The sequence below is a fragment of the Phoxinus phoxinus genome, assembly GCF_949152265.1.
Source record: "Phoxinus phoxinus genome assembly, chromosome: 17".
In the NCBI taxonomy this organism is placed as follows: domain Eukaryota; kingdom Metazoa; phylum Chordata; class Actinopteri; order Cypriniformes; family Leuciscidae; genus Phoxinus; species Phoxinus phoxinus.
In genome coordinates, this window is record NC_136892.1 from 31490786 (window position 1) to 31518007 (window position 27222).

General features: G+C 39.4%; 2 protein-coding genes and 1 long non-coding RNA gene across 4 annotated transcripts in view; 2 read left to right on the forward strand and 1 right to left on the reverse strand.

The window, feature by feature from the left end:
* Positions 1-27222, forward strand: part of LOC306984771 (uncharacterized protein) — a 102037-nt gene that overhangs the window by 23185 nt on the left and 51630 nt on the right. The window lies entirely within an intron of this gene.
* On the reverse strand, positions 2067-9922 carry LOC306984787. The gene is made up of 4 exons (XR_013794624.1): positions 9814-9922; positions 9636-9708; positions 5390-5509; positions 2067-5239 (listed from the first exon to the last, which is right to left on the reverse strand). It is a non-coding gene; the product is annotated as an uncharacterized lncRNA (long non-coding RNA).
* On the forward strand, positions 11869-26609 carry LOC306984761 (uncharacterized protein). Of its 2 annotated transcripts, none has more exons than XM_079586432.1 (3): positions 11869-11955; positions 13254-13373; positions 23402-26175. In XM_079586432.1, the coding sequence occupies exons 2-3, from the start codon at positions 13316-13318 to the stop codon at positions 24622-24624; spliced, it is 1281 nt and encodes a 426-aa protein (XP_079442558.1). In that variant the 5' UTR covers positions 11869-11955; positions 13254-13315; the 3' UTR covers positions 24625-26175. The 2 variants fall into 2 exon arrangements, with proteins under 2 accessions (XP_079442558.1, XP_079442557.1); XM_079586431.1 differs by lacking the exons at positions 11869-11955; positions 13254-13373 and adding exons at positions 18860-19067; positions 19389-19508 and having other exon boundaries at positions 23402-26609.

Here is a 27222-nt window from a genome sequence, read left to right on the forward strand (position 1 = left end):
CGAGAGGGGGGCACTGATCGGCTATTTAGAGCGTTTAGCTCGGATCCTGGAGACGCCCTTCAGACCTTCAGTGTCTGCTGTTCCAGAGCCGAAGCCAGTGTCGTCTGTTCCAGAGCCGGAGCCAGTGTCTGCTCTTCCAGAGCCGGAGCCAGTGTCTGCTGTTCCAGAGCCGGAGCCAGTGTCCACAGACAAGATGGCCGTCGCCGGGCCAGTGTCTGTTCCTGAGCTGGTGTCTGTTGCTGTTCCTGAGCCGGTGTCTGTTGCTGGTCCTGAGCTGGTGACTGTTGCTGTTCCTGAGCCGGTGTCTGTTGCTGGTCCTGAGCCGGTGTCTGTTGCTGTTCCTGAGCCGGTGTCTGTTGCTGGTCCTGAGCCGGTGTCTGTTGCTGTTCCTGAGCCGGTGTCTGTTGCTGTTCCTGAGCCGGTGTCTGTTGCTGGTCCTGAGCCGGTGTCTGTTGCTGTTCCTGAGCCGGTGTCTGTTGCTGGTCCTGAGCCGGTGTCTGTTGCTGTTCCTGAGCCGGTGTCTGTTGCTGGTCCTGAGCTGGTGTCTGTTGCTGGTCCTGAGCCGGTGTCTGTTGCTGGTCCTGAGCCGGTGTCTGTTGCTGTTCCAGAGCCGGTGTCTTTTGCTGTTCCTTGAGCCGGTGTCTGTCGCTGTTCCTGAGCCGGTGTCTGTTGCTGGTCCTGAGCTGGTGTCTGTTGCTGTTCCTGAGCCGGTGTCTGTTGCTGTTCCTGAGCCGGTGTCTGTTGCTGGTCCTGAGCTGGTGTCTGTTGCTGTTCCTGAGCCGGTGTCTGTTGCTGTTCCTGAGCCGGGTTCTGTTCCTGTGCCGTGGTCGCCCTGGCCGCCCGAGGGGTCTTCACCGCCGTGGCCGCCCGAGGGGTCTTCACCGCCGTGGCCACCCGAGGAGTCTTCACCGTCGTGGCCGCCCGAGTAGTCTTCACCGTCGTGGCCGCCCGAGGAGTCTTCACCGTCGTGGCCGCCCGAGGGAAGTTCTCCGCCCTGGCCGCCCGATGGGTCGTCTGCTTCGCCCTGGCCGCCCGATGGGTCGTCTTCACTGCCCTGGCCGCCCGAAGGGTCTTCACCGCCCTGGCTGCTTGCACGACCTGCGTTCCCCTGGCCGTCCGATGGACTGTCTTCTCCACTCTGGACAGCCGATGGACTCACGGTTTTGCCCTGGCCGTCGGTCAAGCCGTCACCCTTTGTTCCTGTTTCCCTTCATGGACCTGGCCCACCATCCCTCCCCCTGATCCTCCACCGTTCCACCTCCCTCCTGAACTCTTGTGTTGTAGTTACGTTATGGACCGTCTGGTAGCCGCTCCTTAGAGAGAGGGGGTACTGTCACAGTGTCTGGTTTGTGTTTCCCTGGGTTGTTACTAGAGGTCCTTGTTCTCACGGTGTCTTTCACATTTGACTTCAATTCCCAGCATTCTGTCTGTCACTCATCAGTTCATTGCACTCAGCTGTTTCCCATCACCTGGTTAGATCTGTGTGTGTATACCCTGGCTGTTTCTGTGTTAGTTGTCGAGTCCTTGTTAGATGTCCTCACACTTCCTGGTTGGTTTCTTGCCTGTTCCTGTATTTTGTTATTCTTGTTGGATTGCTTACATGGTATTTGACCCTTGCCTGGACTGGATTACGGTTTACGGATTACCCCAAATAAATATGACTGCACTTGGATCTGCTGTCTCTCCATTGTGTGTGTCTTGACAACACGTTAGGATTTTGTACTGTGAAGTTGAGACATAATTACGTGGACCTTAATAGAAAAAAAACATTTCAAGTTAACAAACACAATTATTATAAGTCAACTAAATATAAATATATTATGTAAAGTGCACAACCTTCCATGTTCATTTTTTTTGTGCTCTTGCAAAGGGGCGGAGTCCCTAATAAAATGTTGCTTCTGGTTAAAATACAAGTGTAGATTTGATAATAATTAAATTATTTTAATTATTGTTCAATTACGGAAGCTACACCAGATATTTTGCCAAGAGATTTCTTATTTATTATGTAGTATACATGTCAGACAGAAACAGGCATTTAACAATAAGGATATAGGTGAGGTCTTCATTCCAGATTTCTTTATCCTCTCACCCCATCATGCCAGCTGTAAATGGTTTCTTCTCCCTCATGCCTTAGTTTTCCTTACTCTCACCCCGTCATCATGCCTTTATGTTTCTCTGGGATATATAGTAAGGATTGAGCTTATATACAACACTGAGCAACTTTCTACTTCCTTGTAAGGTAGCAAAACATGTTGCTTATGTTTAAAAATCCCAAATGCTTACACAAAGTACAATCCACTATCCCTCTGTGTATACATTAGTGGTATACAAATGGTACAGTTGCATCAGTTGAAACATTCCTTTCCTTGCAATTGTACGAATTTGAAGTATAATCATCATTTATCTCTGCCCAGTGAACATTGCATTGCACACATACCTTTGAGCAGAATACATAATCCTCCCAGGCCCAGCTACCCTCCTTGTGTCTAAAATATGTTCCTTAAACACATGTGTCCATGCAATCTATAGTCTAACTCATGCATTTTAAACTTCATAAGATAATACAACTGATTATGAAAATTAATAAAGAATAATAATACAGATACATATAATTAAATAATGAAATTATATTAAAAGATGAAATTTTAGTCTTCAACGAGTCCATAATGTGTCTTTCTTGAATGAAAAAGTCGCCCTGTCTGAATCAGGAGAGAAATATGCACAGATGAAGCAGAGAAAAGTGCAGATCGATTTTTATTATGGGGAACTATTCCTTTAATGTGAATGGGAATTTGCACCATGAATTTGTAACATTGATACATTAAAAAAATATACAGATCCAGTCAAGCACAGCCTTTTTGGCTGCTGCAATAAAAACACCTTTTTGTATGACATTTATTTGTATTTATTGTATTTTTTTCTTCTTTTTTTATAGGAATCCTCAGTTATATAGAAAACTGATTAGGGAAACAATTATTTTTCAATAACTAATTGTCCAGATTTGGAAATCACTAAAATCAAATTCCCTACTTGTCCATATGCGTAGAAACGACTCGGTAACTGATGTAACCTCGGTTCCTTGAGATAAGGGAACGAGTATTGCGTAGCTAGTTAGTTACCACTGACCAGCCAATAGTAAAGCCAGGAACACACCAAGCCGACGCGGACGAACTAGCGCTGATGAAAGCCGGCAGTTGTCGCCTCGCGTCGGGGTAAAAGCTGCACTTGAACACACGAGAGAACTACAGCCGACTGTCTCTCGTTAAAATGCGCGTTCTGCGCCTGCGTGTAAATGTGACAACTGTCTATTTCTGCAGATATATTCGTCTATATTCGTCATGCAAAAAGGGAAACCGACGCTGCAGATACACAAACCGTAAACAAAGCAGTGTGTGATTACCATTTTGAATATCAATCCTGCTACACACTGTCTTTATTTCACTCCGCTCATGTTAATATTTAAAGGTCCTGTTCTTCATGATCCCATTTTTTTTACTTTAGCTAGTGTGTGATGTTGCTGTTAGAGCATAAATAATACCTGTAAAATTATAAAGCTCAAAGTACAATGCCAAGCGTGATATTTTATTTCAGAAGTCCCCTTTCAAAGCCTACAGCGAACGGCCGGTTTGGACTATCCCTCTACTTCCTGCTTTAATGACAAAAAAAGGGGGCGTGGTCTTGTTGCGCTCCTACAGAGAAGAGGAAGAGTTGCGTTTGTAGAGTGTGTGTGTCGCCATGTCGTCGAGACGCTGTTATTTTCATCCCGGAGTCAAATCACCTTTTTTTGGCCATGTTAATAATAACACAGAGCGCATGCATCTCCACGTTACGGTAAGAGGCGTGACCTTTCCGGGCAACGTGCGCTAAGCTGCTGTCCAATCACAACACAGGAACCGCTGGCACAATCAGAACTCGTTACGTATTTCTGAAGGAGGGACTTCATAGAACAAGGAAGCCATCAGCTCGTTTTTAGGACAGTGAAAACAGCGGTTTACAGATAAGTACATTTTGTGAAAAATACTGTTTTTTTACACGCGAAACATGAACACGTGTTATATTGCACACTGTAAACACAATCAAAGCTTCAAAAACACAGGAAAAACGGGACCTTTAAATATTCTCCAAGGAACACTATAGATGACGTAACATTAGAACAGCTTCTATCTGTACCGGTTTGACGACTTTGCTCGCTGTTTTGCTATTATTATCGTGCACCGACTCGTTCAGTAAGCTGAACAGCCAATCAGAGTTCCCTCTTTCACCGACGGCTGAAACAAAGTTGACGAGGACCAATTTCGGGAGGTCGGCTTGGTGTGTTCCAGGCTGAAGTCTCTGCACTGTGTTGGCTGTGCAGTAGCACTGCGTTATTTTATAAAAGGCTTCAGTATTCAGAGAAAAAGGAGTTTTCCCCAGAGCATATAGCTACGCAATACGACTGACCGTTTGAAAGTGAACTCAAATCAAACTATTGACCTGAAAGTTATGATCAGAAGATTAACTTTGTTCACTTAGATACTTTCGAGCAATGCTTTTTCTCATGAGACCGTAGACTAGATGATCGGGTGAAACTCTTCCCACATGAAGAGCACTGGTGCGGTTTCACTTCAGTGTGAACTCTCTCATGAACTTTCAAGTATGATGAATTACAAAAACTCTTTCCACAGTGTGAACACTTGTACGGTTTCACTCCAGTATGAACTATCTGGTGGTATCTTAATGCGCCTGATGATAAAAAGATCTTCCCACAGTCAAAGCACAAATAAGGTCTCACACCAGTATGAACTCTCTCATGCTCTTTTAAATTACCCAGTCGTGAAAAACTCTTTCCACAAAAAGAACAAACGTGAGGCTTCACACCAGTATGAACTTTAAGGTGTTTTCTAAAGTTTGATCCGCCAGCAAAAGTTTTCTCACACTGATCACAGCTGAATGGCTTCACTCCAGAGTGAGAGCGCAGGTGATCATCGAGAGAGCTTTTGGATGTGAAACTCTTTTCACACTGAGTGCATTTGAATGGTTTTTCTCCAGTGTGAACTCTCATGTGTTTCTTAAGGTGTGAGTTTTCTGTGAAACTCTTTCCACACTGAGAGCAGGTTAAAGATCTTTTGACTCCAGTTTTTCGAGCTTGTTTTTTGTGTGAAACACTTTTCAATCCATCTTTTTTTGTTTCCATCTTCCTTTGTGACATGATGAGGTTTTTAAAACTGATGTTGTTTGTCTTCATTCACTTCCATCAGATCTAAAATAGACTCATATAAAGAAGGACAAATGGGAATGAGAAAAATACTAGATGAGTCACAATTAAACAAATGTAGTCAGTTTTTTCTCTCCCAGTTTTCATCTTAATGTTCCTCATCAGTCATTAAAGAGAATGAAGGAAAACACCAACCTATTTGTTCCTCTGTATCTTCATCTTTTATTCTGCAGGGTTCTTCCTTAATCTCCATCTTTACAATAGTATGTCCGTAGTTTCTCCTGGAGTAATTCCTCCTGCTTGCTTCTTCTTCTCCTGTGGGAAGATGGGAATATTCCCAGCATTTAAAGGGGTGGTAAAGTATGATTTCACTTTTCTAGCTTTAGTTAGTGTGTTATGTTGCTGTTTGATCATAAACAACATCTGCAAAGTTACAACGCTCAAAGTTCAAAGCAAAGGAAGATATTTGCTTTTAAAGAAATCGTTTTTTAAGGACTACAACAAACGGCTGGTAGGAACTACACGACATTCCTCACGGTTTAGTGACATCACCGACCCTAAAATTTACATAAGCCCCGCCCCCTGAACACACAGTCCATGTTGAGAAGAGGAAGAGTTGCTGTAGTCGAGCACATTTGTGAGTCAGCTCAAACTTTAGCATCCATCTTTTCTCATGCGATAGAAAGTCCCTCTGTGTGCATCTCACAACAGTTCCTATACAAGCGATTTATAGATTATCATGACAGAATATGCTAATTGAAGATAGTTAACTCCACATCAACAACATAAACTCATCAACTAACCATTCAGAGACGTCCTGTTGCTTCTACATGTTGTCACTTCTTCTTGAGTCTCTCCATCTTTGTCTGACTCCGTTTTAACATTAAAGGCAGAACAGTTTCTGTCATTTTAGTGTGTGTGTAAATGGTAAATGGACTGCATTTATATAGCGCTTTCACAGACCCAATGGCCTCCAAAGCGCTTTACATGTTGCCTCACATTCACCCATTCATACACCGACGGCGGTGTCAGCCATACAAGGAGCCATCCAGCTCGTCGGGAGCAGCTGGGGTTAGGTGTCGTGCTCATGGACACCTCGACACTTGGTGTGTGTGAGGTAATCGGAGCTGCTAACACACACAAGCTCTTGAAACCCTGCCCTCTGTGTTTGATCAAATGAACTATATGCTCAGAGGAACATATGGTCTCTTGCCACTGCCACTGTTCCGCTTAATCTGAAAGTAGCGGCCATTACTCCCATCCTCAAGAAGCCCGGCCTCGACAACGCCACTCATAGCAATTATAGACCAATATCAAACCTTGCATTCGTTGGCAAGCTACTTGAGAAGGTAGTTGTGGCACAACTGCAATCACACTTAGAGAGACATAATCTCTTTGAACCCCTTCAATCTGGTTTTCGTACATACCACAGCACAGAAACAGCTCTATTAAAAGTACTAAATTATCTCCTTCTGGCTTCTGATTCTGGTGCATGTAGTATTCTGGTTCTCCTTGACCTCAGTGCAGCATTTGACACTGTGTGCCACCCTACACTTATCTCACGATTGTCTGAAATAGGCATCACGGGTGCGGCACTTCAGTGGTTGACCTCGTATCTATGTGATAGACAGCAATTTGTTAAGATAGGTAAGAATTGCTCACGCTCTGTGTCTGTTTCTCACGGTGTGCCCCAAGGCTCTGTTCTTGGTCCGCTTCTATTTCTGATCTACTTGCTACCGTTAGGCCAGATCATCAGACGGCATGGTCTCAACTTTCATAGCTACGCTGATGATATTCAAATCTACTTCACGTTCAATCCCAACTCATCTTTTCCACCCTCTTCAGTTACCTCCTGCCTCCACAAACTTAAAACATGGATGTCCTCTAACTTTTTACAGCTTAATGCTGGTAAAACGGAAATCCTGTTGATTAACCCTAGATCAAAGAGTTCACCCGGACATGACATTTTTATTGATATAGATGGTATCGAGATTAGGCCTTCAAAAACTGTTCGGAATCTGGGAATTTTGTTCGACCCCACGCTCAGCTTTCACTCACACATTAGTCAGACTGTCAAATCTTGCTTCTTTCACCTGCGGAATATTGTTCGTATTCGCCCCTCTCTTACCTTTATAGATGCGGAAATTGTTATTCATGCTTTCATCACTTCCAGACTGGACTTCTGTAACTCATTATACAGCGGACTACCCTTCAAAGCAATACACCGCCTTCAAATGGTACAAAACTCTGCTGCACGAGCCCTCACATATAATAAAAAATCTGCCCACATCACTCCTATCCTTCACCAACTGCACTGGCTTTCTGTAATAAACCGCATCCAATTCAAACTGTTAATCCTAGTGTATAAAGCCTTACATGGCCCGGCACCCAAATACCTTGTTGATTTGGTACAGCCATACGTTCCAACTCGGGCCCTTAGGTCCAGCACTGAAAACCTACTTGTGGTACCCCGGGTCAGACTCTCTACGGTGGGCGGTAGGGCTTTTAGTGTTGTTGGCCCTAAGCTTTGGAATAAGCTGCCCCTGAATCTTCGTGCCACCGACAACATCCGGACCTTCAAAAAACTACTCAAAACTCTTTTTTTTTCAAGCTTGCCCAATAAATAAGTAGGCCTATCCTCAACACCGTTTTCTTTGTTCTCCACTTTCTTAGCCTTATTTGCTACATACTCTGTCGTAATTGTATACTTTGGGTAAATAGTACAATGTGTTTTTCTTTGATTCTTGTCAATTAGTTTCATGCTTGTTTCCATCTGTTTGTCTGTAATAAGCAGATGGCTTTTGTATCTGTTTGCTTGCTGTTTGTTTGCTATTTGTATTGCATTGTGAAGCGACCTTGGGTTCTTGAAAGGCGCTATATAAAATAAACATATTATTATTATTATTATTATATGGTTTATATTTAACATGGAATGTAAACCCAATCCTTAAGTCAACATACACTGCGTCTCCCACTCTCACACGTTTAGCTTGTACATCTCTCTCACACACACATGTTTTCAAGAACACTATGATTCACAAAACACTATGAATACTTATAAAGAATAATATTAAATATTAAAATCTTAGTCTTAACATTTAAAAAAAGATATCAGAGAACTTCAGTTCAGTTCAGTATTAATATTACTGCAATATTGTTGCATTCGCCAGGGTTTATTGTGTTGCTGATTGCACATTTTCTCTTACATAACACATAATAAACAAAAGGCATGTAATAGTGCAGTGTATATTCTCCAAATGTCCCCGTATATGCATAATAGTGCAATATAGCAACTGCATGGGATTGGGAACAAAAACAAAACTGAACTTTGTTAACTGATAAATTGATATTTATCAATAATTCAAACTTGGCAGCATGATTTTTCTTAATTTAACATGCATTTGTTTCCTCAATCTCGCATGCTCCGTGTTTGTTGTGGCAGATCACGACACGTGTAATCTTAACACGCCCTTAACTGAGGGCATATAAATCTTTAGATGCCTATGTGCTGAATGGTCACGTACAAGACTTGTGTGGTACGATCCAAAGTTTTGCCAAGCCAGAACCAAGGCCAGAAGACGACAATTTAAAGCGTGACATTACGGTGCAATTTTAATGATGTGAATATTTTCTAGAAATAACAATTCCAGATACAGCATATTAATTTTTTAACTATGTATTTGATTACCCTTTCTTACCAGGTTCTTCAAAAAGTCTAGTCACAGTCAAACAAAACAATGTATAATTGAAATATGAATATGAAAATTAATCAAGTCATCAAAAGTCTTCAGTAGGAGAATGGTCATTATGAGCAAACAGAGGGAAACTGTGTATATCTGTACGCATTTTAAAAAAATCGATTCTGATTTGAAGCTTGTGACATTAATCCGATCACTTGTTTAGCGATCATGTTATACTACATTCAGATTCATCAATTGGATGAATTAATTCCAATTGAAACAAAAGTTGTGCATGTAAACAATAGCCAATGAGTGTTAAACAACACATAAGGGTTGTGTTAGAGTTATTATCAGAAATGCACTCTATATTTCCAGCACTGTTAAACTATTAATTCAGGATTTGTACAAAATCGGTTTACCGGTAATTTCAAGTCACATGTGTGGCCGCTGGAAAATGACACACAGGACCAGCAACTATAAATTGGGTTGTTTTATTCCTAAATAACGGATTTGTTTTTTCTCTCTCTTTTTTTGGCATGTGAGGAAGAGAATCTACAACAAACAAAATACATTAGATCATCTACCCCCAAATCAAGACGACATAAAGTGCAATCTGTTGACTCTTCTGTGTGCAATAGTAAAGAACAATGCAAACAGTGACAATAACACGGTATTGTGTTCATTATAGAAAAAGAAACACTATAGGCTACTATTCATAAAATATACTTTAAGTGATAAAGTGTGTATGTTTGGCTACTCACATTTACCCGTGTTCACACACTGATCACTTCTTCCAGCCGGTATTAGTTCAGTCTCGCTCGTATCCACGCAATCCTGTTTCAACATCAAAATCCATATGGAGATAAATTGAGATTCGATCCAATCTTCCAGCGAACAGCAAATCTACAGTTATATACAAACGATTACATAGATCTGTACCTGGATGACGCCGAATTACTCGCTCGAACAGCAAAGCATAATTCTGTGACTTCGAAGACTTCTTCTTCTTTTTTTGTAGTGATGCCCGGTGCGTGGACGAATCGTTCTTTTGAACCGGTTCTTTTTAGTGAACCGGTCAAGCCAGTTCACCACATCGGACTGAATCGTTCATAACAGTTCGCGTCTTGAGTCAGCGCTGATCAAAGTTACTCACTTTCGGACATGCCTGACAGTCTCTCAGACTCAAAATATACCAATTCTCCTGATTCAGACAGGGCGACTTTTTCAGAAAGAAACATTGGAGTCGTTTTAAAGACAAAAAAATGCATCTTTTAATATCATTTCATTATTTAATTATATATATCTGTATTCTTCTTCTTTATTAATTTTCATAATCCGTTGTATTATCTTATGAAGTTTAAAATGCATGAGTTAGACTATAGATTGCATGGACATGTGTTTAAGGAACATATTTTAGACACAAGGAGGGTAGCTGGGCCTGGGAGGATTATGTATTCTGCTCAAAGGTATATATGTGCAATGCAATGTTCACTGGGCAGAGATAAATTATGATTATACTTCAAATTCGTACAGTTGGCATGCTCTTTGCAAGGACAGGAATGTTTCAACTGATACAAATGTACCATTTGTAGGCTATAGGCTACCACTAATGTATACACAGAGGGATAGTGGATTGTACTATAGGCATTAGGCATTTTTAAACATAAGCAACATGTTTTTGCTACCTTACAAGGAAGTAGAAAGTCACTCAGTGTATAAGCTCAATCCTTACTATATATCCCAGAGAAACATAAAGGCATGATGGGGTGAGAGGAGAGCAAAATCTGGAACGAAGACCTCCTCACCTATAGCCTTATTAAATGCCTGTTTCTCTCTGACATGTATACATAATAAAGAAGAAATCTCTTGGCAAAATATGTGGTGTAGCTTCCGTGATTCAACAATAATGGGCGGGAAGCATAATTTTCAAATCTACACTTGTATTTTAGCCAGAAGCAAAGTTTTGTAGTTGAAAACATCTTAATGATGAATGTGTTTAGGCCTATTACAAACAATTTTGGGTGAAAACCATTCCGTTAATGATTCGTTATTGACTCGCATTCCAATTGAGGTTCGAATCAAATTCCTATCATTTAAATGCAACATCGTGCAATGATTACAGTATCAAAAAGCGACGTGTCAGAGCTGAATATATGCAGGTTATAACGGGTTTTAGATTTAATCTCATCATCGCATGTTATCACTTCAAGAAGAGCAAGTGAATGTGAGAACAGGAATATTCATAACAATAGTTTTGGACTCTAGATGGTGCCATTTTTTATTTCAATACATAACTTTTTGAGTCCATCATGTATATGAGTAATGGCTATAGTTTCAGCAACACTTTTAGTTTTAGTTAAATCTCAATATCTCTGCAAACATTCCTTTGTTTGCACACATTTAATCGATGTCTGATTACAATAAACCTTCATCAATATTCTTTCAGCTTCTCTCTGAACTGAATTGAAGGATTGATAGTTTAACAGTACTGGAAATATAGAGCACATTACTGATAATAACACCATGTTTGAGAAGACAATGACTAAAATACCATAAAGAAATAACCGTGCTGTTACAGTAGCCTATCTAAAAGTCGGCTCTTTCATTTGAATTGAATTACGGGAATGTAATGAATTGAGACCCAATGGAAGTGAATGAAGACAAGCAGCATCTATTTTAAAAACCTCATAATTTCACAAATGAAGTCTGAATTTCACAGACTAATAAGAATTCATGCAAACAACAACAACAACAACAAAAAAAAAGTGTAAAGTGTTAACGGAAACATGAATGTGCACGGGAGAAATCACAAAGATACAAATCTATTTTATTTCATTCCGGAGTTTAAATAACATTGCTTCTTCTAACTTTTCAAGATCTGCTAGAATATCTTGGCATCTAACTTGCACTGTATAGCGCGACGCATTGCCTGTTTTCCGCCAGTAGAGGCACTCGAGCAACCGAAGCAACGACACACACCCGAGTCTAGGAGAAGAAGAGAAGTGAGCGAGGGAAGGGAACATAAACATGAGAAGTGGAACACAGCCGTTCATTCTGCTCTAAATCTGCTGTTTTCAGACTGTGAGTACATTCATTTAATCATTTAATAGGATAAATCTAAAGCTAAATGACTAAACGAGGTCATTTTAAGAGAATCACTCTGTAATGAATTTAAACGAAATGTTGTTCACTCGTAAACTCATTACTGACTGTTTTTTTTTCACAGTGCAATTTGTTAAGATTATGAGTTGTCTTTTCATTTTATGTGAACAAATGAAACATGGTAAACAGAGTTTTTAATGCTCAGTCATATCTAATGTAAGCAGGGCTCGATGTTTCCCCCTTGTTGATAAAATGACTAAAAGCTTCCCGTCTGTAAAACCACAAAACAACCCTTACCATCAACATTAGATTATAACAGTAGTGATGGGAAACCGAGGCTTTCTGAAGCGTTTCATCAAATTATGCCCAAATCTGACTCGAAGCTTTTAACACAATGAGCATTAGCGACATCTGGTGGTCACACTTGTTTTCTCCATATCTGCAGATAATGCACGTGACCAAACACAGCTTCAGACGTCAGTGACATGAGAGTGGAATCGAAGAAGTGTCTTTCAAAATAACAAATAGATTTTACCCTGTCACACATTTTATGACTAAATATAAAGCACAATGCTCATTTTGCCAAATACTCACAGAAACTGTCTATCATTTATTTTGGTCATGTTTCTATACGGAACAACTTTGGCAGGAAAATATTGACAGATTTATTAAAGATAATATCCAGCCACATATATCCAAGATGTATAAAATATAATATATTTTAAAGACATTCTTTTTTGGATACTTTGATTATGACCCTACTAAAAACAATGCTTGCTTGGTTATAAATTTAATTTATCTTCTTTGCTAACTTTATATCCATAAATTTAAAAATGTAAAAAAATTATGTGTTTTTGAAAGAGTTTAAAATGTATCCTAATACAATTACATCTTTGGTAAATAAGAAAGCAAGTAGGACGTCTTCAATTGTAAGGATTTTAATTTGTACAATGCAACTGGTGTATAGAATAATATCTTACCATCATCTTCTCTATCTATTTTTATGTGTGTGAACGCTGGCCAAGTTTAAATTACAATAGAAGCCTATGGAGGAGTGAGACCGCTCTCAGATTTAATAAAAAATATCTTAATTTGTGTTTGAAAGTCTTACGGGGTTGGAACAACATGAGGGAGAGTAATTACTGACAGAGTCTTCATTTTTGGGTGAACTATCCCTTTTAAGGGGGGCATCTCCCCCATGTTACCCGACTATTAAGCTTTTTGCACCTGAATAATATAATAATAATAATAATTATATATTCCCATCTTCCCCACAGGAGAAGAAGAAGCAAGCAGGAGGAATTACTCCAGGAGAAACTACGGACATACTATTGTAAAGATGGAGATTAAGGAAGAACCCTGCAGAATAAAAGATGAAGATACAGAGGAACAAATAGGTTGGTATAGATAGAACAATACATCTAAAACTAGATCCTAAACTAGATCGTAAAGAAGCAGGACTATGGCATGTTCACAAGGTGATCAGAGACCCTGAGCATCTTTCTACTGGTGTTTTTCAGAGTCAGTAGAAAGGTCTCTTTAATGTTATTGTGACATTAATTTTAAAGTTAGGCCTTAGATTAAGCCAAGATTAGGCCTTAGTTCAATTAAGACATTCAAGTAGCTTTTATAAATGTGCGTTAGAACATTACTGTGTGGTTCTTGAGACAAAACAATGGCAGTGTCATGTTTTAATATCAAGTTGCTTTCAGTTAAAACAGCTCAAACGTGTATTTTAGTCTGAGACCAGCTTAAACCTTGTCTGTGAAACTGAGGATTTGTGTGTTAAGGACGGTTCCACGGTGCATGTGCAATAATTGTTTATGGTTCACGGAGCAAGCATGAAAAACACTGTTTTAACTTAGGGCTGTAAACGATTAATTAATCGAATCCAAAATAAAAGTTTGTGTTTACATAATATATGTGTGTGTATTGTGTATAATTATTTTGTATATATAAATACACACACATGCATGTATAAAAATGTGTTATTAATATATAAAATAGTTCTATTTATATATAAAATAGTTCTATTTATATATAAAATAGTTCTATTTATATATAATATAAAAAAAAATAAAAAAAAATAAAAAATATATATATATGCCGTATATAAATGCAAATATTTCTTAAATTTATACATGCATGTGTGTGTATTTATATATACAAAATAATTATACACAATACACACACATATATTATGTAAACACAAACTTTTATTTTGGATTTGATTAATCGCGATTAATCGTTTACAGCCCTATTTTAACTGATCAATAAAGATCTGAAAAGCTTATTTGGATTTTACTAAATTATCTTTGAAACATAGTATCCTGAAAAAGGTTACAATAATAAATTATTATTAATATGTATATATATATATATATATATATATATATATATATATATATATATATATATACCGTATTTTCCGGACGATAAGTCACACTTTTTTTTCATAGTTTGGCTGGTCCTGCGACTTATAGTCAGGTGCGACATATATCAGAATTAATTCATACTGACTGAGCCGCGAGAGGGCGCTCTAGTTAGCGGAGTTGTTCAGAAGCGACACCGAGGAAGAAGAATTATCCAGTGTTGAATGGCCCTGTCCCAAATGGCACACTCCGGACTCGTGGACTTCCTCAGAGTCCACACTTTGGTGACATCATGTAGTGCAGACCTATAGGGCCCTTGGCGTCCACGAGGGCGCATTGAGAGGTATTCTTTGGGACAGACTCGATCGTCACGCCGGAAATAGGAAGACGGTCCGGTTGTTGTTTAATTATTATATTTCAACATTTACATATGACTCAGTAAAGCCCTGACATTTCCGGTTCTATTTATTATTCTCCCATCCGTTGTCTGATTGGCCTTTCGCAAGGATACCTGGGTAGTTAAAGTGCGTGAAGCCTGCATCCATGCGGGCTTCGCGGAAGACCGCTTTAAGGGTACAAAGGGGGCGCTGCTGAGCACACTTCAGAGCGTTAAAATGATGAATGGGACGGACTACGGACTCGTAGACTCAGCGAATACGCGCAATTTAAGTCCATGAGACCGAAAGTCCACATGAAGTGCGCCATTTGGGACAGGGCCAATGAGATCGGGAGCTTGGTGAACTTGCTGACCGGTAACTTGTTGTACTCGCTGGCTAATGTTAGTTTAGCCTATTCAGCCTCCCAGGTATATGTTAATGTGTTACGCTAACACACCGGACACTATTCAGCCTGTTGTTCTGTGTGCTGTTGTGGAGCTGAATAACTTGCCTTTCCAGATTAAATGTCTGTTCTTGGTCTTGGATTTTGTGAAATAAATGTCTAAATAATTTCTAAATTCGACTTATAGTCCAGTGTGACTTATATGTTTATTTCTCTTCATGATGCATTTTTTTTGACTGATGCGACTTATACTCCGGAAAATACGGTATATAATTTTTTTGCTGAGTTTATTAGACTGAACCATATTTATTTTTGTTTTCTCATTTGTCCTTTTATTGAATTATGGGAATTTAACATGTCGATTTTAGACCCAGTGGAAGACACACAGCAAAAACCTCATCGTTTCACAAATGAAGATGGAAACGGAAACAATTTCACACAAACACGAGCAGGAAAATCTGGAGTCAAAGGATCTTTCACCTGCTCTGAGTGTGGGAAGAGTTGCCGATATAAATCACACCTTAAGATACACATGAGAACTCACACTGGAGAAAAGCCTTATGCATGCACTCAGTGTGGAAAGAGTTTTGTTGAGAAAGGAGACCTAAATATGCACATGAGGATTCACACTGGAGAAAAACCGTTCACATGCACTCAGTGTGGAAAGAGTTTCAGTCAGAAAAGAAATCTCCGAGATCATCTGCGCCGTCACTCCGGAGTGAGATCGTTCAGCTGTGATCAGTGTGAGAAAACATTTGTTCTGGAATCACACTTGAGAAGACACCTTAATGTTCATGCAGATGTGAAGCCGCACGTCTGTTCTTTATGTGGAAAGAGTTTTTCACAACTTAAGTCTTTAAAAGAGCATGAGAGTGTTCACACTGGTGTGAGACCTCATGTGTGCTCGGACTGTGGGAAGACCTTCACTACATCGGGCGACTTAAAAAGACACCAGAGAGTTCACACTGGAGAGAAACCGTACCAGTGCTCTTCATGTGGGAAGAGTTACACACAATCATCTAGTCTACAGAAACATAAGAAGTGTTGTCCGAAGTAAGCAAAGTTCAGATCCATTACTTTCAAGTAAATAACTATAAAGTAAGATATTTTGATAAGTCAAACGATGGAATTTTTTGCAACGAAGCAACATCATCTGAAAGAGAAATTTGTTATGATGAGTATTGTTGTAAATTTGGGGAAGGTCAAAATGCTCAAATTTTTGATGGAAATGCTCATTTTGTTTATGGGAGTAAATATTGTGAAACCAATTATTTCCTGTACAATTTAATTGTATTAGTCTGGCTGTGAAGACGTGATGCACTATTATAAATGTAATTAATTATTTATATATACTTACATTGAATGTAGAATTTGTCACAAGAATAAAGGAAAAAATCTTGTACTTTTTGAGTGGCATGAGAAAAATGTTTTCATGGAAAGTCATGAAAAAAAGTTTCAACAATAAGCAATTGGGGAAAGTAAGTAGTCTACCCGTAATATGAAGATCGCGGCATTACATTTACATTAGATTTGTTAGTTTTACATCATATTTATTGTCATTTTCCTTTACGACTAGTTTGCAGTGTTGAGCATTATAACCAATCACACAATCTTGAGTTTAGGAATGCAATGTCCAATCAGAAGCGTTTTGATTCGTCACTGCAATTTACACTTTCACTTTCAAGAGCACCTCAATAATGACTTCATGTTTATATGCCATTGACCTTATGCAAGAGATTCATCCCAAACCTTCTTTGTATTTTTGATTCTTAAAGGGATAGTTCACTTTGAAATTAGTTTTATCTTACCTGAAGTGCATCCAAGATGTCGGTGTCTTTGTCTCCGCAGTAGTTTCAATTTTGATATTTTTAGGTCAAACCGTTCTTGTCTGTCAGTCATATAATGCAGGTCTATAGGCACTGTCTCAAAGAGCATGCACAGAGTCCAAATTACACAATTCCCCATCGTAAGTGCACATTGATGGCCTAAGACACGAAACGAGCAGTTTGTGTGATAAAACGAACAGTATTTATATAGTTTTTATCTCTTTTACACAACGACGTCCAAGTGATCTGTTTACACCGGATTTCTTCCCCGGAAACGAATCTAACCGCCTTCGATTGGACGTTGCATTTTTAAACTCAGCAGAAACGCGTGTGATTGGCTGTACGGCTCAACGTATGCCTTTGATTGACCTGAACAATGAAGCGAGTCGTGTGTGAAGATAGAAGGCTTACAAACTGGGAATAAGTGAAAACTCAACACTCCCGGATGAGTTCGCGCGAGCTTAGGCCATCAATGTGCACTTACGATGGGGAATTGTTTAATTTGGACTTTTCTCTGCATGCTTTTGGAGACAGTGCCTATATACCTGCATTATATGACTTACAGACAAGAACGGTTTGACCTAAAAATATCAAAATTGAAACTACTGCGGAGACAGACACCTACATCTTGGATGCACTTCAGGTAAGCTAAAACATACCAAAATTTAATTTCAAAGTGAACTATCCCTTTAAATGAACATAAATGCCATGTCAGATGCAGATGAAAAATGTCATTGGTAACAGTCTTGTTGAATTGTGATTGATTAAAGTAACTGGTTAAATTTAGGCATTGGAACAACACTGATACACAGATTCAAGTAGATTTTAATTAGGTAATTAATACATGTTTACATGACTTTATTAATAAATCAGGTCATGTCCCTGTGTGACGTTGAAACAATCATTTGCGTATCTGACTCTGAGTATTTCATTTGTTATGTCGGTTGTGATATTAAATAAAGCTTACAACATGTCAGCGAGACACTTACAGCTCATATATTATCCTCTCATGAAGATGCAGCGTTTGGACTGAACAACTTCTACTTCTTCTGCACGAGATGAGAGGACATTTTTATCATTTTCTGGGTCATGAAAGAGTGTGCGCTCAAATTAGGAAATAAAAAGCACGATGGAATGGTTCCAGAGAGGCCGTTACGTCAAATACAGTAATATACAGCAGATTTAAAAAATACAGTATGTGGTGTTTGACGTCACAGAAAAAAAGTAGCAGAATAATACTGGATTATTTATAGTAGATAACTGTAGAAATGACAGAAAAGTCCAATAGTGTAGATCCTCAGAATAACTTTAATATTTTTATATTGGTTATTATAACAATAGTTTTGGACTCTAAAGTGCCATTTTTTTTGTCAACTTTTTGATATACATCTGTATGAATGCATGCTATAGTTTTAGCTATGTGTAGTTTTAGTTAAACCTTCATATCTCTGATTTGCAAACTGACTTTGTAATTTGCTTACATTCACACGTTTAATCGATGTCTGATTACAGCAATAAAACCTCATCAATATTCTTTCAGATTCTCTCTGAACTGAATTGAAGTAATTGATAGTTTAACAGTGCTGGAAATATAGAGCTCATTACTGATAATAACACCATGTTTGAGAAGATAAAGATTAAAATACCAGAAATTACAGTCGGCTCTTTTGTTTTTAATTTCATTTCATTTCATTATGGGAATTTAATGTTTTCAGACCCACTGGAAACGAATGAAGACAAACGGCATCCGTTTAAAAAACCTCATCATTTTATAAATGAAGATGTAATTTCACAGACTGAAAAGAATTAATAATGTGCACGTGAGAAATCACACAGATAAAGATCTAATCTATTTCATTCCGGAGTTTAAATAATATTGTTTCCTCCTAACTTTTCAAAATCTAGAATATCTTGGCATCTCTTTAAATGGGCAACTTCCACTGTATACCGCGACGCGTCGCCTGTTATCCGCCAGTAGAGGCGCTCGAGCAACCGAAGCAACGACACACACCCGAGTCTAGGAGAAGAAGAGAAGTGAGCGAGGGAAGGGAACATAAACATGAGAAGTGGAACACAGCCGTTCATTCTGCTCTAAATCTGCTGTTTTCACACTGTGAGTACATTCATTTTATCATTTATTAGGAGAAATCTAAAGCTAAATGGCTGATTCATTCATTTAATCTCTCAGAAATGAACCGACTGATGTTCATTACGCTCGTGAAACATAAACTCGTTACTGGCTGGTTTTTCACATTACAATTTGTGAAGATTGAGTTGTTTTTATTTTATGTAATTAACAAATGAAACCTGGTAAACAGTTTTAATGTGTGTAAATTTATATCGGATCTAAGGGCAACATAAACGTCAGGCAGACTTGAATTATTTCTAAACAAAGAGAGTTATATACAAAGAGAATATTCCCATCTTCCCACAGGAGAAGAAGAAGCAAGCAGGAGTAATTACTCCAGGAGAAACTACGGACATACTATTGTAAAGATGGAGATTAAGGAAGAACCCTGCAGAATAAAAGATGAAGATACAGAGGAACAAATAGGTTGGTGTTTTCCTTTATTCTGTTTAATGACTGATGAGGAACATTAAGATGAAAACTCACATATCCTCCTGAGACCCAGGCATAGACTTTATCCTCTGTAGAGGGCATTATATTTTAGCGAATTTCTCTGAGAACATAAATGTCACAGTTTTAAATCAGGTTTTCCTGTTATGAGCACATTCAAGGCTTTTCAGAGATACCACATTTTTGGAGGTTTCACCTTGAAAAATTCCTCACAGCCAAAAATTTAGGAGCACTTATGATCAATAACAGACATTAACTTTCCCATTACATGGTGATATTTGCCCCCTTTAAATTCATTTCCATTTAAAGGCATTTATTTACCGTTATAAGAGCATTTTTTCTAATCGTATTAGATGTATGCATAATTTTTTGTAAATTTCTTAAATTAAATCAGAAAATTTGTATTTAAGTGTTAAACAAATTCAGTTAGAACAATAACACCCAATCAGACTGTTACCAATTAAATGGAAATGAGCAGCTCTGTAATCGGTAAATGCTGCTCCATCTCTAAAAGCACTGCGAGTTTGAGTCTCTGATAACATGCATTTGAAAAAGCAACATGAGTGATTCAGTGGTGCTGCGTCTTCTCACTCTCACACAATGCGCTTTTAACATCACCACCTTGCATCTGCACAAGGCAAGTGTCAAGTGGCGATGAATAATATCATTAGCTATTAACATAGCTTTTAATGAATAGCTCTTTAACGGTCAAAAATACACACAAAATGTAAAAATTCCAGTCTTGACGAGTATCCTCGTCGTAAATAGGGATGGCGAAAACTAAAAAAATTCTTGACCGACCACCGAGCCTCATTAGCTGGTTGAAACCGGTTAACCGATTAGTTTAAAATATGCTACGCTATTTGAAATAACAGCCATTTCGAGCCGCGCCTGCAATTTCACAACTCTGTCGCATCTCTCCGCCGCTCTGCCTCCCGCTCACACACGGCGCCGGCGCCGCCCTTCCACTCACGTCACGTCACGGTGATCGCGTTGAAAATAAAGGTTTGTCTAGCATTAGAAGCTCATTTGAAACATTGCCGCAGCTCATTTCAGAAAATGACAGCTCCGAACCGAAGAGACGCCGCTTTAGTTTGAGGTAGTGCTAACAATAATAAAGAAAGATGATGATCATCATCACCTTATCTGTTACCACTGAAATGTATTTGTAATGTATTTTCATATTTAAGCACTGTATCACACAAGTTGCAACTTACGTTACATCTGTGTCATTCTGTTTGGAGAAATGGTCCCACACACTACTATTTTCTGCACGCTTCCTCCTGTCGTCTGCCCTGGCGCTAACCTCGAGTGTGTTAGCCTGTAGCCTTTACTTTCTGCAAACCTTGTGAGCGCGCGAACCCAAACGCTGTGACCTCGCGCCAAATGTTTTTATTGGTTTATTAAGTACAAACGGGCGAGTTATGAAAGATTGAGTGAGAGGGATTTGTTCACTTCACACAAAAAGATATTGGAATGAGACGGCTAACTGTAGTAGCGTTTAGTCCACTGTCTATAATAGACTAATTTAGAGATCACTTTTTTTTTTTTTTTTTACCGACTGCCGAAAACTTTGATCGGTTAACGTTGATGCGGTCAACCATCGGTCAAACGGTCATCGGTTAACATCCCTAGTCGTAAACACAGTCGGTTATGTCTTAAATAAACATAAGCAGTTGATCAAGAACGTATGTTATAGTATGGATCCGAGCACTAGCTCTTAAAGTGACCGCAGCTGTCTGTCATTAATGTTGATAAAACTACAAAAGATAGCTTTAACATTAAAGAATCAGGATTAATAGACTGTATTTAATTTATACACGACTAAAAGACGATCAGTGTTATTTTAAATTCGATTACTTTATTCAGTTTCTGTAGTATTTCTGAATACTAGAACCCTATCATACACCCGGTGCATTGCGGCGCCAGGCTCTACGCAAGTGTTTTTCGCTAGTTTCAGCGCGGCGCATTGTTGGTGCATTGCTATTTTGAGGCAACTGAAATAGACTGCGTTATTGACCAACGAGAAATGGTAAATGGACTGCATTTATATAGCGCTTTCACAGACCCAATGGCCACCAAAGCGCTTTACATTTAGCCTCACATTCACCCATTCATACACCGACGGCGGTGTCAGCCATGCAAGGCGCCATCCAGCTCGTCGGGAGCAGCTGGGGTTAGGTGTCTTCCTCATGGACACCTCGACACTTGGTCAAGTGGAACCGGGGATTGAACCACCAACCTTCTGGTTTGTAGACAATCTACATGAACCACTGAGCCAATGCCGCCCCGAAAAAGCTGGCCTTAAGTCTATGGCTCAATTTTTTTTTCTTATTTAAAGAGCGCGTTAGTAATGTGCGCCAATATGCGGGTGGACAGAGCGCACACACTTATTACGCGCAGCAGCACACAAACATGCCAAATATTAAAAACGGCTTGTCCCGTAGATGGTCTGCTTGCTCTTTAACTTCGCACACTAGCAGATCCGTTTGCGCTCTGGAGACGGGTTCAGTTTTTACTGTCACTTCACCACGTGACAGCAGCAAGCAGGCTCCTGATTGGTTAACGCGGCGCAAACAGACGCCAAAGTTGCGTTTTTTCAACTCAGGTGTCAGACGTGAATTCGCTTCAGAAATCACTGCCAGACACTCAATTTGCCTCTTTCGCGCAAACTGGACGTGCGAATGAGGTGAAATCGTGTCCATTGCGCCGCGCTAAACGCGTCTCTCGTGCCGCAGGACCTCCAGACGCGCGTCTTTACATTGACTTAACATGGAAATCACTCGCTCCAGATGCTCAATTCACGTTTGGTGTAAACGCAGCATTAGACCTCACAAAATCTCTTTATTTAATTTGTATCTTTATTCTATTATATTTATTTTTGCTACTTTTTAATTTAATTCAAAGATTGAAATCAAGGTTCCTTGTGTTGTAAAACACAAATACAATGATTGAGCAAACATTTAGGGGAAATAAGTATGTGTGTACAGTGCCTAGAATAAGTGAAAACACCCATGCTAAAGTTGACTAAAAAGAGGTCATCTCTTCATCAAAGAAATCATCTTTTGGAAATTTATCTTAATGCCTTAATCAAAAAAATGAGGAAAAATGAAACCTTTAAGGACACCAATTTTCTTTGTGAATGAATAATGTATCGTAAATAAATAAATGTTCTTCCTTAAAACACAATTGCCATAGAGGCAGGCAGATTTTTATTTTTTAAGGCCAGTTATTTCATGGATACTATGCATCCTGATAAAGTTCCCTTGGCCTTTGGAATTAAAATAGCCGCACATCCTCACACACCCTTCACCACACCTAGAGACTGGCATGGTTTTATTCCAGTTAGCCTAATAACTGGTTTGATTTGCATTGAGAGATGATCTTATGGAAAGTACCCCATGCCAATCTCCATGCCAATTTATTTATGATACATTCATTCACAAAGAAAATTGGTGTCCTTAAAGGTTGGAGTTTCCCTCATTTTTTAAATTATGGCATTAAGATCAATTTCCAAAAGATTTTTATTTATTTTTTATTCCTCTTTTTAGTCAACTTTAGCATGGGTGTGTTCACTTATTTTAAGCACTGTATATAAACATACATTTATGTAATTTGTTAATTTTACCCAAAAAAACACAATTAGATTTTCCCCCCCAAATTGTGCATGTCCACAGCAGACAAACTAAATTCACAAAAAAAACTCATATATTTCTGGTTCTCAGGAAGATAACAAAAATAGATCTAAAACTTGATACTAGTAGACTCAGTAGTAAACTAGATTTGTGCTAAATTAAGAATGAACTATTTCTTTGTTTCTCATTTGCCTTCTTAAATTGAATTGGGCAATTTAATATGTTGATTTTTAGACCCGATGGAGGTGAATGAAGACAAACGGCATAATTTCACAAATGAAGAGGGAAAACTGAAATATAAAAATGAAGACCAACAACATCTGTTTCAAAAACCTCATAATTTCAAAAATGAAGATGGACACAGAGTCGTTTCAAAGACTGAAGAGAATTTCACACGAGAACAAGCTGGAAAATCTGGAGTCAAAGGATCTTTCACCTGCTCTGAGTGTGGAAAGAGTTCCTTATATAAATCACACCTTAAGATACACATGAGGATTCACACCGGAGAAAAACCATTCTTCTGTTTTGAGTGTGGAAAGAGTTTCATAGATAAATCAGCCCTTAACCGACACATGAGATCTCACACTGGAGAGAAACCGTTCACTTGCACTCAGTGTGGAAAGAGTTTCGGACATAAAGGACACCTAAATGATCACATGAAAATTCACTCTGGAGAAAAACCATTTACTTGTTCTGAGTGTGGAAAGAGTTTCAGTCGCAAAGAGGACGTAAATGTGCATATGAGAATTCACACGGGAGAAAATCTGTTTAACTGCTCTGAGTGTGGAAAGAGTTTTATTCGGAAAGGACACCTTAATGTGCACATGAGATCTCACACTGGAGAGAAGCCTTATACATGCTCTCAGTGTGGAAAGAGTTTTGGTTACAAAAGCGTTCTCAAAGATCATATGCTCTTTCACTCTGGAGTGAAGCCATTCAGCTGTGATCACTGTGATAAAACATTTGTTTTGGCATCAGGCTTAAAAATACACCTTAAAGTTCATACTGCCGTAAAGACTCACGTTTGTTCTTTTTGTGGAAAGAGTTTTACACGGCTGCAAAATTTAAAAGAGCATGAGAGTATTCATACTGGTGTGAGACCTTATGTGTGCTTTGACTGTGGGAAGACCTTCATTATATCAAGCAACTTAAAATCACACCAGAGAGTTCATACTGGAGAGAAACCGTACAAGTGTTCACACTGTGAAAAGAGTTTCACCCGGTCAGATTCCTTGAAAGCTCATGAGACGGTTCACACTGGAGAGAAACCACACAAGTGTTCACACTGTGGAAAAAGTTTCGCTCGGTCAGATTCCTTGAAAGTTCATGAGAGAGTTCATACTGGAGAGAAGCCGTACCAGTGCTCTTCATGTGGGAAGAATTTTACCCGATTATCTCATCTACTGTCTCATTGCCGGAGTTGTCTAATTCAGGGCTTCCCAACCACTGTGCCATGACAGGTTGTCAGGTGTGCCATGGAAAATTAAATAAGTACAAATAAAATTAAGTACAAATAAATGCTACAAATGAGAATGTATTATCGCTCTGTAGGGCCGAAACCCTGTAACTCTATATTTCAGCATTTTTGTTTGATAAGATAAATGTTATTGGTCACCCTTTACATCTGTATGTGGGTCTTAGAAATATTTAACCAATATAAAGCATTTAAAAGAGGTTGTGAGGGATATACATTTCCCACAGCATTCAAGCAGGCTCGGGTAACCCCACTGCTTAAGAAACCCACTCTAAATCCAGCACATCTAGAAAATTACAGACCGGTATCCCTTCTTCCATTCGTCACAAAAACACTTGAACGAGTTGTTTTCAACCAGATCTCCTCCTTTCTTACGCAGAACAACCTCTTGGACAACAATCAGTCTGGCTTCAAAAGTGGACACTCAACTGAGACTGCTCTGCTCTCAGTAATTGAAGCTCTGAGACTGGCAAGAGCAGCTTCCAAGTCCTCAGTTCTCATCCTGCTGGATATGTCTGCTGCCTTTGACACAGTTAACCACCAGATCCTCCTGTCAATCCTAAAGATGAAGGGCATCTCGAGAACAGCACTCCTGTGGTTCAAGTCTAGCTACTGGAGTGCCTCAGGGCTCAGTGCTTGGACCACAATTTATCTTCTCCATCTACATGACATCACTAGGATCTGTGATTCAGAAACATGGCTTTTCCTATCACTGCTACGCTGATGACACACAGCTCTACCTCTCATTCCAGCCTGATGATCCGACGGTAGTCGCTCGCATCTCAGCCTGCCTGACAGACATTTCTGGCTGGATGAAGGACCACCACCTTCAACTAAACCTTGCGAAGACAAAGCTACTTGTAATCTCGGCTAACCCAGCACTTCATCACAACTTCACCATTCAGCTAGGCTCGTCATCCATAACTCCATCAAGATCAGCCAGGAACCTTGGAGTTGTAATTGATGACCAATTGAACTTCACAGACCACATTGCACTGCCGGCAACCATGCAGATTTGCCTTGTACAACATCAGAAGGATCAGGCCCTTCCTATCAGAGCATGCTACACAACTCCTTGTTCAGGGGCTTGTTCTATCCAGACTGGACTATTGTAATGCTCTCCTGGCTTGTCTCCCAGCTTGGTCTGTCAAACCTCTGCAACTGATCCAGAATGCTGCAGCTAGAGTGGTCTTTAACGAGCCGAAGAGAGCACGTCACTCCTCCTCACAAAATTGCACTGGTTGCCGGTTGCCGCTCGCATCAAATTCAAGTCACTGACGTTTGCCTACAGAACAACCACTGGCACTGCTCCCTTGTACCTTAACTCATTACTTCAGACTTTTGTGCCTTCCAGAAACTTGCGTTCTGCAAGCGAGCGGCGTCTTGTGGTGCCATCTCAAAGAGGCACAAAATCTCTTTCTCGGACCTTTACCATGACTGTTCCCTGCTGGTGGAATGATCTGCCTAACTCAACCAGAGCTGCTGAGTCTGTAGCCATTTGATCCAGTAATACTAACACTTTCTCCTCTATTCTATCCCCAAAAATATATAAATGTTAGATTGAACTGCGAAGGGTCATAGCACTTACATACTGTTGTCCTACTGCTAGTTTAATTGCTTCTATTGTTCTCATTTGTAAGTCGCTTTGGATAAAAGCGTCTGCTAAATGAATAAATGTAAATGTATATGTATATATACCTCATAACTCCATTGGCTCCTCTAACTGTCAGTCAAGCCTCATAACTCCACCCCGAAGTGCCATGCATAGTTTGGAGATCTCTGCTTGTTTGCAATGCAAGGGTAAGGAACAGATAAAGAACTGATGTTTGAGTAAGTACAGCATTTTCTTTTTTCAATAAACACTATAGGGGCTTTTGCACTGGATAGTTCTAGGAATTAACCACCAAGGTTGTTCCCCGAGAACTAATGGTTCGCCTAGGAACGTTTTCTGGTTGCATTCGCACCGCCAGTAGGAACTCTGAAGTGACATAAGCCACGCTTGTTGTTGTGACTTATTTCGATGGTGTGCTGGACCTTTATTTTGATGGCGCTGAGAACGCCAGAGAATGAGCACACAGTGCTCGCATTCTCCGTGTTCATTAGTTTATGATCTGTCTAACAGTCCTATCTAAAACGGTATTAGATAGAACTGTTATACATAGAAAGTAGTAAGTAATGAAAAGTTATTAGAGTTTCCCATGTGGTTGATGTCCAGTGTCTCCAGCTAAGCAGCAATACATAATCATGCGCCAAAAACCGGCAACTTTCGCCAATAGTTCTTGGAACTATGAAAAGGTTCCTCCTGTGCGAAAGCCCCTAATGTCCATAAAGGCTAAAAAAAAATGTATTTGAAGAGCGGAGAATATTCTTAGTCTTTGCTGTGTAGTGGAAGTCAAATAAACTGTGCATAGCACTTCATCCTTTGTATAATGAGATTTGATCATGATATTTCAACAACAAGAAAACTGAGAGCCCATACAGTTACAATAAACTATATCCTGGGTTACAACCACCTGGCTTTAGGTGAAGCAACATCACAAAAGGGGAGGCCACACATGGAGTTACGTTTTGTTAGGTCCCT

Coding starts and splice junctions, on each gene's coding strand:
- LOC306984761 (XM_079586432.1), top strand. CDS start 13,316: ATGGAGATTAAGGAAGAACCCTGCAGAATAAAAGATGAAGATACAGAG. Junction 13,374..23,401: donor AGATACAGAGGAACAAATAG/GTTGGTATAGAT, acceptor GTTGATTTTTAG/ACCCGATGGAGGTGAATGAA.